This window comes from Monodon monoceros, unplaced genomic scaffold (assembly GCF_005190385.1).
Source record: "Monodon monoceros isolate NGI ecotype Baffin Bay Population unplaced genomic scaffold, NGI_Narwhal_1 Super_Scaffold_11, whole genome shotgun sequence".
In the NCBI taxonomy this organism is placed as follows: domain Eukaryota; kingdom Metazoa; phylum Chordata; class Mammalia; order Artiodactyla; family Monodontidae; genus Monodon; species Monodon monoceros.
The window spans coordinates 71,458,832-71,475,449 of record NW_021703767.1 but is presented as its reverse complement, the minus strand read 5'-3'; the positions used below and the strand labels follow the sequence as shown (position 1 = coordinate 71,475,449).

The 16,618-nt window shown below is 48.7% G+C and overlaps 1 protein-coding gene across 16 annotated transcripts in view; it reads left to right on the top strand.

The window, feature by feature from the left end:
- The window catches only part of TNK2 (tyrosine kinase non receptor 2), a 37,546-nt gene extending 32,991 nt beyond the window's left edge, over positions 1-4,555 (top strand). For 7 of the 16 annotated variants that reach the window (XM_029213983.1, XM_029213979.1, XM_029213978.1 and 4 more), the window contains 4 exons: positions 908-2,253; positions 2,355-2,450; positions 2,572-2,747; positions 3,785-4,555. In XM_029213983.1, coding sequence (XP_029069816.1) covers positions 908-2,253; positions 2,355-2,450; positions 2,572-2,747; positions 3,785-3,791 — 1,625 coding nt within the window. In that variant the 3' untranslated portion in view covers positions 3,792-4,555. Of the gene's footprint in view, positions 1-133; positions 179-907; positions 2,254-2,354; positions 2,451-2,483; positions 2,752-3,784 lie in introns of those variants that run through there. The other 9 variants (XM_029213985.1, XM_029213980.1, XR_003792293.1 and 6 more) reach the window with 9 other exon arrangements.
- Positions 4,556-16,618: the final 12,063 nt, after the last annotated feature.

The following is a 16,618-nucleotide window of genomic DNA, read 5'->3' as shown; positions in this document are numbered from 1 at the left end:
CCCTTTTCACATCTCTCTCTCTCTCTCTCTCCCCCCCCTTCCCCCCTCCACACTCTGCCCTGTTGTCTGACTCTGTCTCCCCTCCCTTGTCCTTGCTCTGCCCCCTCTACTCTCCGCATGACCTTTCTCGCAGGGGAGCCTCCACCTCGCCCTCCTCAGCCTGCCATCTTCACTCAGAGTAAGTGGGGCTGCTCTTGGTGCCTTGGCCCCCGCCCCCGCCCCCTCTCTCCTCTCATTTCTCTCCTCCTGGAAGGTACAGAGCCCCAGCTGGCCGGGGTGGGAGGGGAAGTGGGTGTGTGCTGTGAGCTTTTGCCGCTGACCTGGCCCGGCATGCCTGCCTCTCCCCCAACCCCCAAAAGCCTGGGCTTTGGGAACAAGAGTGTGGTCCTGGCACCCACTCTGCCACTGTCCGCCATTGCCTGGCCCTGCCTCACTTCCTTTGGGACCTGCAGAGGCCGTGTCTGGGCTTTATGCCAGTTGATCAGGAGCTCTGTCCTCTCTAAGGATAGCTCCTATTGCCCTTGATGGTGGGAGATGGCCCATAGCCCCCTGCCTGCACTAATGGTGTGCCGTAATGGGGTAGGGATTACTAACCAGGGCTTAGGAGCCGGGGTATATGGGATCTTGTGTTGATGGAGGGGTGTCAGGTAGGCAGGTGTGGGGTGTTCTTGCTCTAGCTGAAATGGAGGGAGGGGCTCGCCAGGCCCCATAGAGGGCTGCCAACCACTGGCGCAGGTTCTGCCCTCCTGTTGAATGGGGTCTGGGTGCGCAGAGAATTCTGGCGGCTGAGGGCTGACCTCTGGGGGAATTGGGAGTGGGGAGTTGGTGGGCTGTCTTCCCCACACCCCACCTTTCCCATCGGCCTGCCTGACGCCGCCTCCCTGTTGGGATCTACCTTCCATCGCAGAACCAACCTACGACCCTGTGAGTGAGGACCAAGACCCCCTGTCCAGCGACTTCAAGAGGCTGGGCCTGCGGAAGCCAGGACTGCCCCGTGGGCTGTGGCTCGCGAAGCCCTCTGCCCGGGTGCCGGGCACCAAAGCGGGCCGCGGGAGCAGTGAGGTCACGCTCATCGACTTCGGTGAGGAGCCCGTGGTCCCGGCCCCACGGCCCTGTGCGCCCTCACTGGCACAGCTGGCCATGGATGCCTGCTCCTTGCTGGACAAGACCCCGCCGCAGAGCCCCTCGCGGGCCCTGCCCCGGCCCCTGCATCCCACGCCGGTGGTGGACTGGGATGCGCGCCCGCTGCCCCCGCCTCCTGCCTATGATGACGTGGCCCAGGATGAGGATGACTTTGAGGTCTGCTCCATCAACAGCACCCTCGTGAGTGTAGGGGTCTCTGCTGGGCCCAGCCAGGGCGAGACCAATTACGCCTTTGTGCCTGAGCCGGCGCGGCTCTTCCCTGCCCTGGAGGACAACCTGTTCCTCCCGCCTCAGGGTGGGGGCAAGCCGCCCAACTCAGCCCAGACCGCAGAGATCTTCCAGGCGCTGCAGCAGGAGTGCATGCGGCAGCTACAGGTCCCGGCCGGCTCTCTGGTCCCCTCGCCAAGCCCGGTGGGCGACGACAAGCCCCAGGTGCCCCCCCGTGTGCCCATTCCCCCGAGGCCCACACGCCCACGTGGGGAGCTGTCTCCAGCCCCCTCGGGCGAGGAGGAGATGGGGCGGTGGCCTGGACCTGCCTCCCCTCCCCGGGTACCACCCCGGGAGCCCCTGTCCCCACAAGGCTCCAGGACCCCCAGCCCCTTGGTGCCACGCGGCAGCTCCCCGCTGCCACCTCGGCTCTCCAGCTCACCTGGGAAGACCATGCCCACCACCCAGAGCTTCGCCTCAGACCCCAAGTATGCCACACCCCAGGTGATCCAGGCACCTGGCCCCCGGGCTGGCCCCTGCATCTTACCCATCGTCCGTGATGGCAAGAAGGTCAGCAGCACCCACTACTACCTGCTGCCTGAGTGCCCACCCTACCTGGGGCGCTACCAGCGCTTCCTGCGTGAGACGCGGAGCCCCGAAGAGCCGACCCCCATGCCTGTGCCCCTGCTGCTGCCCCCTCCCGGCATCCCAGGTCCTGCTGCCCCCACTGCCACCGTTCGACCAATGCCTCAGGCTGCCCCAGACCCCAAGGCTAACTTCTCCACCAACACCAGCAACTCAGGGGCCCAGCTGCCAGCCCTGAGGGCCACTGCTCGGCTGCCACAGAGGGGCTGCCCCGGGGACGGGCCAGAGGCTGGACGGCCAGCAGAGAAGATCCAGATGGTGAGTAGTGGGCCTGGCTAACAGGGTGAGGAGGGGCAGGGGCCCGAGGGACCCAGAGCAAGGGGCCCGAGTGGTGCTGACGGGTGGGTGGGTGTGCCCAGCTGCAGGCCATGGTGCATGGGGTGACTACAGAGGAGTGCCAGGCGGCCCTGCAGAGCCACAGCTGGAGCGTGCAGAGGGCTGCCCACTATCTGAAGGTACCACCACCTCCTGCCCACTCTGGCTTTCAGGGACCCTGAAGACTGGTTCTGCGGCTCTCCTCCAACCCTCCCGCTCCCTGCCCCCACCCTCACTCTCCTCTGTCCCGCCCTGGTCCAGCACCCCTTGGCCCCAGTGTGTCCCAGGGCACCACCCTCTGCTCCTCAGGTGGAGCAGCTCTTTGGTTTGGGTCTGCGGCCGCGAGGCGAGTGCCACAAAGTGCTGGAGATGTTTGACTGGAACTTGGAGCAGGCTGGCTGCCACCTGCTGGGCTCCTGCGGCCCAGCCCACCACAAGTGAGCAGACCTTGCCCCTGCCACCTTCCTGTCCCCGGGGTGTCCTGGAGCAGTCACTCTGGGAAAAGCCAACAGCTCACAGCCACACACGGCCAGACACAGGGCTCCAGGCGGGAGGAGGGAAAGGGGTCCCAATCCCAGGACACAGACAGTTCTCGGAGAAAACAGCTTCTCCTAAGCACGTTTATCTAGACTTCACAGGCGCTTTGTTCAAATGAGCTAATGAGTAAAAGGGATTGGAGCCTCTCTGGTTGCAGGGGGCTTGCTTCCTGACCGGGCTCCAGTGAGCAGCAGTTTAGGATCCAGTGGTTTAAACAAATCTCTCTCACCTCTTCATTTCCTATTTCAGTTTAAAGTAACAAAGATTTAATGCCTTTTTAAAGGAATGTCTAATCAAAAAAAAAATCCATTACTTTCCTATAAAAAATGTATGTACGTGTATATATAACACAATATATAGATATATAAATAACATACTTGATGTAGAGTATAAATACATACAGGTGAAAGTTTTATCAAGTCAAAAAGTGAAATCCTTCCCTGGGGGGCGCTGGCGAGGTGGGTGTGTCAGATTCCTCTGGCGGCAGACAGCTGGAGCTGGAGCCCAGCCTTCTGATCACACGTGGCGTCAGCTTATGCTCCTTCCCTGACCTCTCAGGGTCCTCATCTGTAAAACGTGTGTAAATGGTAGTGCCTACCTCGTAGAACTGGTTAGGATTAATGAGGGATGCACCGCACAGCAAGTGTCTGGCCCATGGGACGCCATCGCTGAACGTTGGCCATTACCTCGTGGTTATTCTTACTGATTTGCATCAGTTACTCTAATACACGATACTGCTGGTGTCTTATTCTTAGTTGATTAAAGAAGTTATCCCAGGATGCCAAATTCCAAAATTAGTGCCTAGAACCACCAGTTTTCAACCGACTTGGCTGACCCTGAGAGGCCCCTCTCACACCCACCCACACTGGACATTCCATACTCTGTTGCACCGACCCCTGTTGATGGAAGGGCTTTCTGGTTGTTTCCCATCCTTTAGGCGCTGAGATGTCTGGAGACCCAGAGGATCTGCCCCGAAGGAATCATTTGAGCCTGTCCATCTGACGAGGGTGGGGAGATGCCCTGCCAGGCCAGGAGGACCTGCTGCACCTGCTGCCCCCAGTGGCAGAGCGAGGCCAAGGCAGCAGGAGGCTGGGAGCCCCGCCTTGCCTGTCCCTCCCTCACCCAGCGCTGTCCCTGCAACTTCGGAGCTCTCAGTGCACCCAGCCGAGGTGCAAGAGGGAGCCTCTTGTATGCAGGCCTGGGGGTGGCCTCAGAAGGCCCTGTGGCTGGCCTGCCTCTGGCTTCAGTCCCTGGTGGGGCCTGTAGCTGAAATGTGTTGCCAGGCCCTGCCGGCGGGGAAGCCAGGCTTGACCCCGGGCAGGGAGGATGTGTTGGCCATGCAGAAAGGTGGACCAGCACCCTGGGCGTGGGCCGGGGTGTCGGACGGAATGTGACTTGTGGCCTCACCATGGACATGTTATGGAACTTGGCTGGTGTTAGGATCTTGTGCCTGGAAATAGCCTGAGGTGGCTCAGGTAGCAGAGCTAGGGTGCCAGATCGTTCTCTGGCAGGGACCAGGGCCCAAGGCCCCAGGGTTGGAAGGAGACCAAGGGGGCAGCTGCCCTGGAGGGACACCAGTGCTTCCTCTGACCCAGCTCTTCCCCTGTGCTGTTCTTTGTTTTCCCACCAGCCTCTTGCCAAAGTTTCTGCCCCGGCTATGAATATCTGCTTCTTCCAGAGAAATAAAGTTAGTTTCTATTTTATGTTACTAATTTGTGTCTGCCTGCTTCTTTGCCTCTTGGTCAGCAGCCCGAGGCTCCTGGGCTCCCCAAGCCACTGCCATCTGTCCCAGGCCACAGGCCCTGTAGCGCCACCTGTTGAAGGAGGGGGTGAAGTGCAGGCCTGGTTGACCCTAACAGGTCTCTCCCTTTCCGGGGCTGGCAGTGGGCAGAGCCCCACCTGACTCAGAGCCCCTAAGTTTTATCTCTGATGTTCCATGAGGCAGGATGTACCGCAGGACAGAGTACAGTAACTCAGTGGGAGCTAAGCCAGAAACTTTCATAACATGGAAGGACTCAATATGTATTTTAAGTTTCATTTTCTGAATAGCTAATAATTCACATGGTTCAAAATTCAGAAGGTACTAAAGAGTATACAGTGAAATTCCCCAGCCCAGCTGCCACCTCTCCTCTCCAGAGGCTGCCTTTAGCATCAGTTTCCCTTGTGTTTCTAATTTTTTTCACTATTTTGAAGAGCTCCATAGCCTTACTGAAAGAACTCTTGTTTAGGGTTGCATGGATATGGTTTTACAATAATCTATTTAACCAGGCCCCTTTTGATGGAGGATATTTGGTTGTTTCCAGTCCTTTGCAGTTATAGCCATTGCATCAATAAATGGCGAATGTGGGTCATTCCTTACTTGCAAGGCAATCTGAAGGATGAGTTCCCAGAAGCAGCACTCCTCAGTTAGGGTGTGTGTGGCTGAGGGATCCTGCCAGTTGGGAAAGTTTTCTCCCCACAGAGGAGGCTCTTCCCGATGTTACAGCCACCAGTGTGTGAGAGCTTTCCATGTGGTACCAAAGCTTTCTGATTTTTGACAGTATGACACGTGGAAAATGGTGTCTTGATAGTTTTAATTGCATTCCTCTAATGAATGAATAAACATTTAAAAAATAAGTTGGGCCATTTATATTTCCTTTTCTATAAGCTACCTATTAATAGCTTCTGTGGAGCCCTACATCAAGGGCACAGGACAAAAATTCTGGAATTAACCAAACCCCCATGGCAACTGTTGCGATGGGCTCTCCTAGTCTAAACTGGGCAGCCCCCCAGCTCCGTATTAGGCAAAATGATCACCATGTCATAACCTTGTAGCATCCTGACCAATCACCTAATGCCATCCTGCCAGCAGGAATTTCTTTGTCTTGAGGCTATAAAAGTTGGCTACTAGCCCACAAAGGGGGTCGGCTCTCCCTGGGCTATCAGGAAGTTGGCCCGCTGTATTGGCAGCGCCCCTCACTAACTCGGCTCTGCTCTTTGTTCTCAATAAACTCACTGTTTTCTAAAATACTTCGTGTCTGGAAATTCTTCCTCCAACCCGCGCTCGGACCACGACATTTTGGTGGCCCGTACGGGGACATCTCTTGGGGGATCTCCTCCCCAACCCCCTCTCCTCATTTCTTGGGACCCTCTGTGAACAAGCAAGCTGTGGGGGAAGCAGCAGAGGAACTCTGGCCAGGGCCACGCCCTGGTGCGTTCTGAAGGCTCCACGGCTCACTTTGCCCCAGTGACTGCCGCCCAGAATGCGTGAGGTTCCCTCTGCTTTCTGACTAAGGACTAGGCCGATTGGTATTGTGCTGGCTCGGGTCAGGCATTTAAAAGCCATTAGGGTGCCTGCCGCTTGAAGACTCCCATGAAAGGATGGGGGGGTCACGGAACAGCCAAGGCTGTTACAGCTTCTGCCCCCCCCCCCCAGCAAGACAACTTCTGTGCACCATGGGGTACATATCGGTTCAAGCAAAACACTGAGCCCCCTCCCCTTGGCCGCCACCTTCCTGGCAGGACTACAAGGCAGATTCCTCAGCCTGTCTTCTCTGTTAACTTCCTTTTTCTCAGTCCAGGTTGACTTACAGGGGCCTAGGTGTTGCCTCTGAGCCATCCCAGGAGTGCCTTTTCACGTTTCAGGGAATTGCCAAACAGTGGGTCCTGGGAATCTCTCTTTTCTTTCTTTCCCTGCCCGAGTCGCATGGTGCCTTAGTCGCACGCTCAGGGGTCACCTCTCATAGTCGGACGCGATTGTTGGGATGGTCGGCCCATTTTGTGCCTTAGTCGCACGAAGAGATCACTGGCACAAAGGGGACGCTTTCTGTCAGCTGGTGACTCTCAGTATCCCCATTCTACGGCATACAGGCTAAGAATGGGTTCTGGTACGACTCACCCCTCAGCTGTATCCTCAGGAACTGGAAAAATTTGACCCTGAAAAATCTCAAAAAGAAGAGCCTCATTTTCTTTTGTAACACGGCTTGGCCTCAGTGTAAACTGGGGGACCGAGAACAATGGCCTCTTAATGGCACACTAAATTATAACACGATCCTCCAACTTGATCTCTTTTGCCGGAAACAAGGAAAGGACTCAGAGGTTGCTTATGTCCAGACCTTTATGGCCCTTAGTCAGAATCTGGAGCTAAGGGACTCATGCCGCATGTGCCTTTCTGTTGCCGCCTTATCCTCCCGACCCCGTCTCCCTCTCCATCAGATCTCCTAGACGACCCTCTACTCGACCTTTCCTGTCCCCCACCCCATCAACCCCCTTTGCTTCAGCCCCCGCCCCTGCCTCAACCCACAGCTCCCCAACAGGCACCTCCTTATCAGGGCGAAAGCCCCCTCTCCCCTCCCCACAAAAGGTGGAGGACTGCCCAACGCCAGGAAACAGATTCTAATATGCTTCCCTTAAGGGAAGTAGCAAATGGAGACATGAGCACTATTAGAGTCCATGTTCCCTTTCCCATGTCTGACATTTCCCAAATTCAAAACAAGTTAGGTTCCTTCAGTCAGGATGGCTACAATATTCTTTAGACTCCGGAGAAAACTGGTTAAAATAAAACTTTTCTTGAAATTGCAAAAGGGGTTCTTTTTGCATGTGCAGTTAGAAAAGCTAGCCTGTTGAAATATTTTTTTCAGAATCCTGACCCTGAGAGAACAAAAATATCCCTAGGAAAAAGTTTGAAGCTAACTCTTATCATGTCCTTGAGCTACAAACACAGCCCACTTTGCCTGAGACTTCAGCCTTGGGTTAATGAGTAGAACTTCAAGCCAAGAAAAAAAAAAAGAGGCAAAGAGACATTTTAAATCTCAAGTGGAAACAATGAGATCTCTGACTGTCTGGATATATGTGTATGTCTCAGCATGTGTCTTTGTCTTTGGATAATACTGCTGAGGTTAATTTGTAAGTGAGCTCTATTTAATTGGCTTAAAAGAAAGGTAAGTGCTTACAAATCAAACAATTCTAAAACAAGAAAAATTAAGCTAAATAAATTTCAGGTTCATGTGAACTGGGAAATATTCAATATTAAATTAATACCTGGTGTTAATGTTTATGTTTGTTGATCTAATTAATATAGACATGTCTTTTGGGCCATCAACATTAAGTATAATACTTTTATTGTGCCTAGGTTCAATATAAACTAAATAAGATCTTATTATTTCATTGCTGCAAATTTTTCAGCAATGAAAATAATTCAAGATGAAGAAACTTTTACGAAAAGAAAATAAAATGAGATAAGAGCTTTGGGTGAACTTTTTAGGAATAATTATGTTTTAGGAATGTCTACTTAAGAATAATCTCTCCAGATAGTTGACAACTTAAAACATTGAGTTGTGCTAAATTAAGTTAAAGGATGGAAGTTTATTAAATACCTAGTCCATTTCCAAATAAAATAAGATACTGAAACATTAATTACTGAACACTGGCTTCCTTTTACAGAGAAACAAAAGGTTTGGAACTATTAAAAAATGTGTTGGTGCTACACTGAGATATTTAAGAAAGCACATTCTTCAAAAATTATTCTTTGGATGTATGTTTACCAATCTACAGAGTGATGATATAAAGGACAGTTCATGGTTGCTTAAGGAAAGTAGGATGTATGTTTTTAGTAAAAAAGGGATGAAGAATGGTATTGCATTTTATTAAGGAAAAAGGAAGTAGGACTGACTTACAGGTAGCTGTTTTTGAATGGGAAAATAACGTGATGGATACAGAAAGTGATAAAAAAAGGTTTGTGGAAAGTGGACCCCGAGAAAAGAGTTTTATACATGGTACAATTTTCTTAAGATGTTGAACTGCCTTTGCAAAAATACTGCCTCTTCAAGATTTATAGAAAGGACTTTCTAAGATTGAATTAAAATTAATTAGGTAAGTAAATTTTGTTATTAACAGTAAGCTGGTACCAGACTGGAATTTGGTTCTCTCTCTCTGTTAAGAGAATGAAGTTTTCTTGGAACGCTGCCTTTGATAACAGACTGTGTGAATTACCTTGCATTTAAGTGATTTATATTTGCTTTTAAAATCCTTTTGTTACTTTGGTTGAGTAAATAAGTAGTATTTCACAATGACCTATGAAGATTATGGCGCATGTAGATAAAGTTCATTCTGCTTCTACAAAAATTAACCCCTCATTGCCAGACTTTTGCCATCCTGATGCCCTTAAAACATGGCAACAGTCTACTCCTAAATGAGGGAATTTAAAATGGGTAAACAATAGCTGTCAATCCAACAGTCAGGGCTATGGGAAATCCAAGACAGCGGCTTGGTTTTTTCCGGCTCCCTGACAAACCTCATTTTTTTATTTGATGGGATAAAGCCTTCCCTGGCTGCAGGGTTAATGCCCTTACAATGGGGGGAAAAAAATTACGTTTCACTGATTATTAAATTCTAGTTTTGTTAATTAAGGTCTGTGTTACCAAGACTCACTTCCCAGATAGTTCCTTGCTGTTATGTTATATTGCTAAAAAGTTTCATTGAATTATTAAAGGACACTCTAAGTTTGTTTCTGAAGCTTATCTCAGTAATCTATTTTTGGATGAAGATCAGATGCCCCACGACCTACAATCAGGGGATTATGCATACCGGAAAAGACATAATTTAAAGGACTATCTCCAACCTGGATGGATGGGGACCCATTTGGGGCTGGCTAAATGACTCTCTTTGTATCTACACCCTCAATTTTAATCAGACTAGCCTGGAGTGGAATCCCTGGTCAGAGGAGGATGCATATGATGTATGTGAAGATAATTTCACTTTGTGTTGGGAAAATTCAAGGAAAAATGCGACTAAGAAATATATTAATGAAGACCATATCCGCATAAACAGCTTGGCCCTGGGAACTAAATACGTGGGGATTGGTGTGACCACCAGACACTTAGTTTAACCTCCCGACAAGACTGTCCTCCGAAATATAACATAATTCAACTAACATTCAGAAATTTGTTTGCCAATCCCCCCATCACACTCATGATCAGTCAGAGCCTGGATTCTCCCCTTTGTGTATAGATGATTACTTCCTCAGACTTTGGCCTTCCCAATGTAATCCTAGGCCATGGGACCCCAGTCTATTTCCAGAGGAAAACTCCCAAAAGGTCAGGGCCTGGATCTGGGGACCCACAGCGGGGTATCGTTGAGCGGCCCCGGACTTTCATTTCTATGTGGTAACGGGGTCTATCTGGATCTTCCCACACTTTGGGGGCTCCTGCACAATTATTGCTGCGGTCCCAGAGGCGACCATTATGACTACAAAAGATTTAGCTTCCTCGGGAGGCATTCCCAACCTTGGGTCCTTCCTCAAGGAGGCCTTAAGACCTGTCCCAGAGAGACAAAAATGAACCACTGATTGGGGGGGACATGGTTATGATACCCCAATTCTTGATTGGCCTGAAATAATACATAGTGTCTTTAGAGGGCTCTTTTGGTTTGCAGGCATACCCCTCTTAGAGAGGAGCGTTCTCCATCTCACCATCGTGGTCCAGGAGTCTTGGAAGACTATGGTAGCAGCCACTGAGGAACAGCAGTCAGCCCTAGGCTCTCTGGCCAAGGTGGTTTTACAAAACAGGAGGGCCCTTAATGTTATATAACAGCTGGGGGGGGTGGGTGTCTGTGCCCTACTAAATGAGACAGGCTGCTTCTATGTTCATACCTCTGGCCAGGTTGAAGAAGACCTTCTGAGTCTAAAGAAAAACATCAAATTAATAGAAGATTTAAAAGAGAGGGCAGGACAGGGCCCCAGCTGGCTTTCCAGCCTCCTCTCCTCTATGGGTATCCAGATATGGACATGGCTATTGCCCTTGATGGGACCATTAATCCTGATGGTCTTTGTTTTGTTGTTTGGCCCCTGCATTATCAACACATTATCTAAGTTCATCTCCTGACAGGTTCAAAAGATTCAATTCCAGATGGTGCTACAACAAGGATACCAGTCAGTTGGCACACGAACTATGTTGGAACAAGCCGCCTTATCATTCTGCGGGCTCTCATCTCCCTCTGTAAATACACCCTGACGGAGAGCGGGCATTGGGACCCAGGGCCCCACGAGTTCCCTGTCCAGCAGAAAGAAGCTAGGAAAGGTCATCGCCTGTTTCCCCAGTACCCTGGGTTCCTATGGCCCGAGATGGGGATAGGCAAATAGACAGTCATGAGCGGAGTGTTAAGGGGCCAAAGATTTGGCCCATAAATAAAAAGAGGGGGGAATGTGGAGCCCTACATCAAGGACAGCCTACATCAAGGACACAGGACAAAAATTCTGGAATTAACCAAACCCCCATATCAACTGTTGTCATGGGCTCTCCTAGTCTAAACCGGGCAGCCCCCCAGCTCCATATTAGACAAAATAATCACCATGTCATAACCTTGTAGCATCCTGACCAATCACCTAATGCCATCCTGCCAGCAGGAATTTCTTTGTCTTGAGGCTATAAAAGTTGGCTACTAGCCCACAAAGGGGGTCGGTGCTCCCTGGTCTATCGGGAAGTAGGCCCGCTGTATTGGCAGCGCCCCTCACTGACTCTGCTCTGCTCTTTGTTCTCAATAAACTCATTCTTTTCTAAAATACTTCGTGTCTGGAAATTCTTCTTCCAACCTGTGCTCGGACCACGACAGCTTTGACCCATTAAGGATTAGGTTATTAATCTGTTTCTTACTGTTTCTAAGGAATTTACTGGAAGAAGAAATTTAGCCTTTTGAACTTCACCATATTATCATCTGAACTTTAGGAAAAGAGATAAATCATAACAAAGCAAGCTGGTGGTTTGGGTTTATTAAAAACAAAGGCCATTCAGGGTAGGTCTGAGTCCTACTGTATAACACAGGGAACTATATTCAATATCCTGTGATAAGCCGTAATGGAAAAGAATATGTACATGTATAACTGAGTCACTTTGCTGTACAGCAGAAATTAAACACAACATTGTAAATCAACTATAGTTCAATAAAATTTTTTAAAAGGAGAGATGGCTCTGCTTTAAAGTGGCTCGCTCCTCCACTGCGGCCACGAGTGGAGGAAAGATTTAGCTTATTTGTCTCGCTGCACAATGGGAAAATAAATGTGTTCTTAATTTGAAGCAAATTGATTTTTACAGAAATTTGAACTTGGGGAATGAAGAGGCCACAAATTCCTGGAATCCTTGGGTAGAACAGGGGTCCTGAGGGCCAGTCCAAGGCCAGTGCTGGCCTAGGGTCAAGTTTTCACTGGCCTGAGGTGAAAGGTTAAGAATAAGAAGCAAGCAACTGAGTTTTTCCTAAAATGAAATGTGCTCAATTGCAGGGATAGTCTTTACTCTGAGATTTTTGTCTTCCTACATTTTTGGTATTAAAATGGCTATTCTTGTGTGGTGATGGCAGTGGTAGGGGGTAAATTTGTCCCCTCACCCTTACATAGCAATGCTATATCAGCACACTCTCTCAAGCAATTATTAGTTTAAATCATGATCCCTGAAATCTATCTTCAGAACTCCCAGGCAAGAGTGCTTTTGTGTCAGGCAGCACCACCTATTGGCAACATGGGACATTGCAGCCTCTTGGGCTAAATGTCAGTTAGGGGGAGGGATAAGATTGTGTAAAGTCATTGCCCAATAATCAAGTCCAAAAGCTCCGGGCCCAGGCCCATGGGTACTTAAAGGGACTCATTCCAGAGGAGCTGCGAGGAAAGGAACAGGTTCACCCATCATCTGGAGCCAAAGAGGGGCCAGCTAGGATTTAATGCCAGGAAGAGGGACTGAGTGGGGGGCTTTGAAGGAGCCCACCCCTAACCTAGGAAAGAAACTCTGGGCTACCTGGGAGGAAGTTGTGGGCTAAGGGAAAAGTCCTGGGAGGACAAAAGTGCCCTTTGGGACCCGCACACACCCACTCTATTTTTTAAATTTATTTTTTAGTTGAAGTATAGTTGATTTACAATATGTATTAATTTCTGCTATACAGCAAAGTGACTCAGTTATACACATATGTCCATTCTTTCTTATATTCTTTTCTATTATGGTTTAACCCAAGATATTGAATGGAGTTCCCTGTGCTATACAGTAGGACCTTTTTGTTTATTCATTCTAAATGTAGTTTGCCTCTGCTAACCCCAAACTCCCAGTCCATCCCTCCCCCATGCCCCAAACCCTGCCCCCCGCAACCACAAGTCTCTTCTCTGTGTCTGTGAGTCTCTTTCTGTTTTGTAGATAAGCTCATTTGTGTCATATTTTAGATTCCACATATAAGTGATATCATATGGTATTTGTCTTTCTCTTTCTGACTTCACTTAGTATGATAATCTCTAGTTGCATCCATGTTGCTACAAATGGCATTATTTTGTTCTTTTTTATGGCTGAGTAGTATTCCATCATATATATGTACCACATCTTCTTTATTCATTCATCTGTTGATGGACATTTAGGTTGTTTCCATGTCTTGGCTATTGTGAATAGTGCTGCTATGAACATAGGGGTGAATGTATCTTTTTGAATTATAGTTTTGTCTGGATATATGCCCAGGAGTGGGATTGCTGGATCATATGGTAATTCTATTTTTGGTTTTCTGAGGAACCTCCATACTGTTTTCCACAGTGGCTGCACCAACTCACATTCCCACCAACAGTGTAGCAGGGTTCCCTTTTCTCCACACCCTCTCCAACATTTGCTATTTGTAGACTTCTTAATGATGGCCATTCTGACGGATGTGAGGTGATACTTCATTGTAGTTTTGATTTGCATTTCCCTAATAATTAATGATGTTGAGCATCTTTTCCTGTGCCTATTGGCCATCTGCATATCTTATTTGGAGAAATGTTTATTTAGGTCTTCTGCCCATTTTTTTTAAAGATTTTTTTGATGTGGACCATTTTTAAAGCCTTTATTGAATTTGTTACAATATTGTTTCTGTTTTTATGTTTTGGTTTTTTGGCTGAGAGGCACGTGGGATCTTAGCTCCCCAACCAGGGATCGAACCTGCACCCCTTGCATTGGAAGGCGAAGTCTTAACCACTGGACCTCCAGGGAAGTCCCTTCTGTCCGTTTTTCAACTGGGTTGTTTTGTTGTTGTTGTTGAGTTATATGAGCTGTTTGTATATTTTGGAAATTAATCCCTTGTCAGTCACATCGTTTGCAAGTATTTTCTCCCATTCTGTACGTTGTCTTTTTGTTTTGTTTACGGTTCCCTTTGCTGGCAAAAGCTTATGAGTTTGGGGCTTCCCTGGTGGCGCGGTGGTTGAGAGTCCGCCTGATGATGCAGGGGACTCGGGTTCGTGCCCCGGTCCGGGGAGGTCGCACATGCCGCGGAGCGGCTGGGCCCGTGAGCCATGGCCGCTGAGCCTGCGCGTCCGGAGCCTGTGCTCTGCAGCAGGAGAAGCCACAACAGTGAGAGGCCCGCGTACTGCAAAAAGAAAAAAAAAAAAAAAAAAAGCTTGTAAGTTTGATTAAGTCCCATTTGTTTGTTTTTGTTTTTACTTCTATTGCTGCAGGAGACTGCCCTAAGAAAACATTGGTACGATTTATGTCAGAGAATGTTTTGCCTATGATCTCTTCCACCACTGTATTTTTTAAATTCTTTTTTGTGTACTCTTTAGTATTCCATTGTATATATATACCACTTCTTCTTTATCCATTCATTAGTCGATGGGCGTTTAGTTTGTTTCCATGTCTTAGCTATTGTGAATTGTGCTGCTATGAACATAGGGGTGCATGTATTTTTTTGAATTATAGAAACAAAACCTATATGTTTTTAAAGACAGGATTTATATTTTGGAGCCATGTTTAAGAACATTTCTGAATGAAGTGATCTGTTGAGAATAGTCCAGATGGTTGAAGGAAATGGGCCATGAGTTGATAAATGTCGAAGCTGGTGATGGGATATGATGGCTTATTCTACTTAAGGGGGTGAATGAACTGTTCCATGATAAAAAGCTAAACGAAAATACACGCACTTTCCAGGTGGGGACATTCTCACTGGTCCAGCTGTCTTCTCTGAAACTGTCCCTTTGGAGGTTTCTGACTTTGTTTCTGCTACACCTCCAGGATGGCCCCGAGAATGCATGGCTTTTCCCTTTACAGCTCTGGCATCAGGTGGACAGAATCCCCTTCTCTTGCTGGTCTTTGTGAGGTAGAGACAAGGTGGAGCTTTTACAAACCACTGGGCCAAATTCTGAGGGAAACATCTCCAGTCCTGTTATCACAGGCTGCATCCTGTGTTCATCTTTTATGCTAAGGGTATCCTCATCCTTATCCTTGCTACTTAAAGGGTGGCATGAGGTAGGTCCAGCGGTGTCAGCATCACCTGGGAACCTGCTAGAAATGCAGAACCCAGGCCCCACCCTGGACCTACTGAATTGGAATCTCCATTCTACCAAGATTCCCAGGGGATCCTCGGACACACTTAATTGTGTAAAGTCTTGAAGTAAGGCAGCTCTGCTCTAATCCCAAAGAGCTGGTGGGCCTTGGGTGGCCCTGCTGGCTCCCAGGACCCCTGGTCCTCTCCCAGCAGGAGCTGTGCTCCCTGCCCTGCCCTCTCCGATGACTCATCACCCATTCTAACGCTCCCCCCTTTTTTTGAATAAACAATTCGTTTAAATATATATATACAAGGAATTTAATCACAACACTGTGTATAACAGTAAACAATTGGAAACCATCAAAATGTCCGATAATGGGGGATTGGTTGAACATACTTTATTTCATCCACAGAATGGGATACGACGCAGCATATCAAACCATCCTTAAAAGAATATTCAATTGATATTCAATTAATATTAAAATCGATTATTTCTTAGTGATGGGATTGTGGCTGGTTTTTCAAAAAAACAAAAAAAATTAAAATAAAACTTCTCTTCTATTGGAAAATGACTTTCTGTTACACTTTTTTTCCCAATTGTTTTTCTTTTTTTCTTTTGGCCGAGCCAGGCGACTTGCGGGATCTTAGTTCCCCAACCAGGGACTGAACCCGGGCACTCAACAGTGAGAGCGTGGAATCCTAACCACTGGACCGCCAGGGAATTCCCCCCACCCCGCCCAGTTTTGTTTTTGTTTTGTGGTAAAATACACATTACAAAATTTATTTTATTTACTTATTTATTTTTTAAAATAGCAGCTATCCTAATGAGTACAAGGTGGTTTTGATTTGCATTTTCCTAACGATCAGTGACGCTGAGCATCTTTTCTTGTGATTGTTGGTCAACTGTCTTCCATTTTTTAACTGGTTCGTTGGTTTTTTGTTGTCCTAACTGCCCTCTTGCTTGACCCCATGACCTGGAGCCTCCTCTCTCGCCATCTAGTTTCACTGGCCTTAGGAATCCTGCTTTTCTCCTGTCTCCATGCATGTGAGGTGGGCCCAGCTCTCCCTACACACACGCCAGCACCTTCTGTCCTGACTGTTCCTTTTTTCAGGGTTTTTATCAGCCGGTTCTTGGAGGAGCAGCACCTCGCATGTGGCCCTTGCCATCCCCGCCAGGCTGGCTGCGCCCCTGTGCGGAGACGTCTCGCAGTCCTGCTGACAGCAGCCGTCCGGTAAGTGCCGGCTCTCTCTTGGCCTTCCCAGCCCCTCCAGCCCAGGCTGCCTCTTCCACGTGCCCATGGCCGCAGCCCCTCCCCTACGGTTCATTCGGTTCATTCGGTTCATTCGCAGGCGTCCTGTCTATGTGAGCTGCCCTCTCGAGCGGTCACGAGGCTCTTACGGGCTCCCAGTGAATGAGGGGAGATGGCCACACACAGATCCCTATACGACGCTGAGCCAAGAGTTCTGATGGGACACACAGGGACAAGGGGCCCTGGCAGCACAACTGGAGAAATGTGTGAACCTAGATGGACGAGCGCTT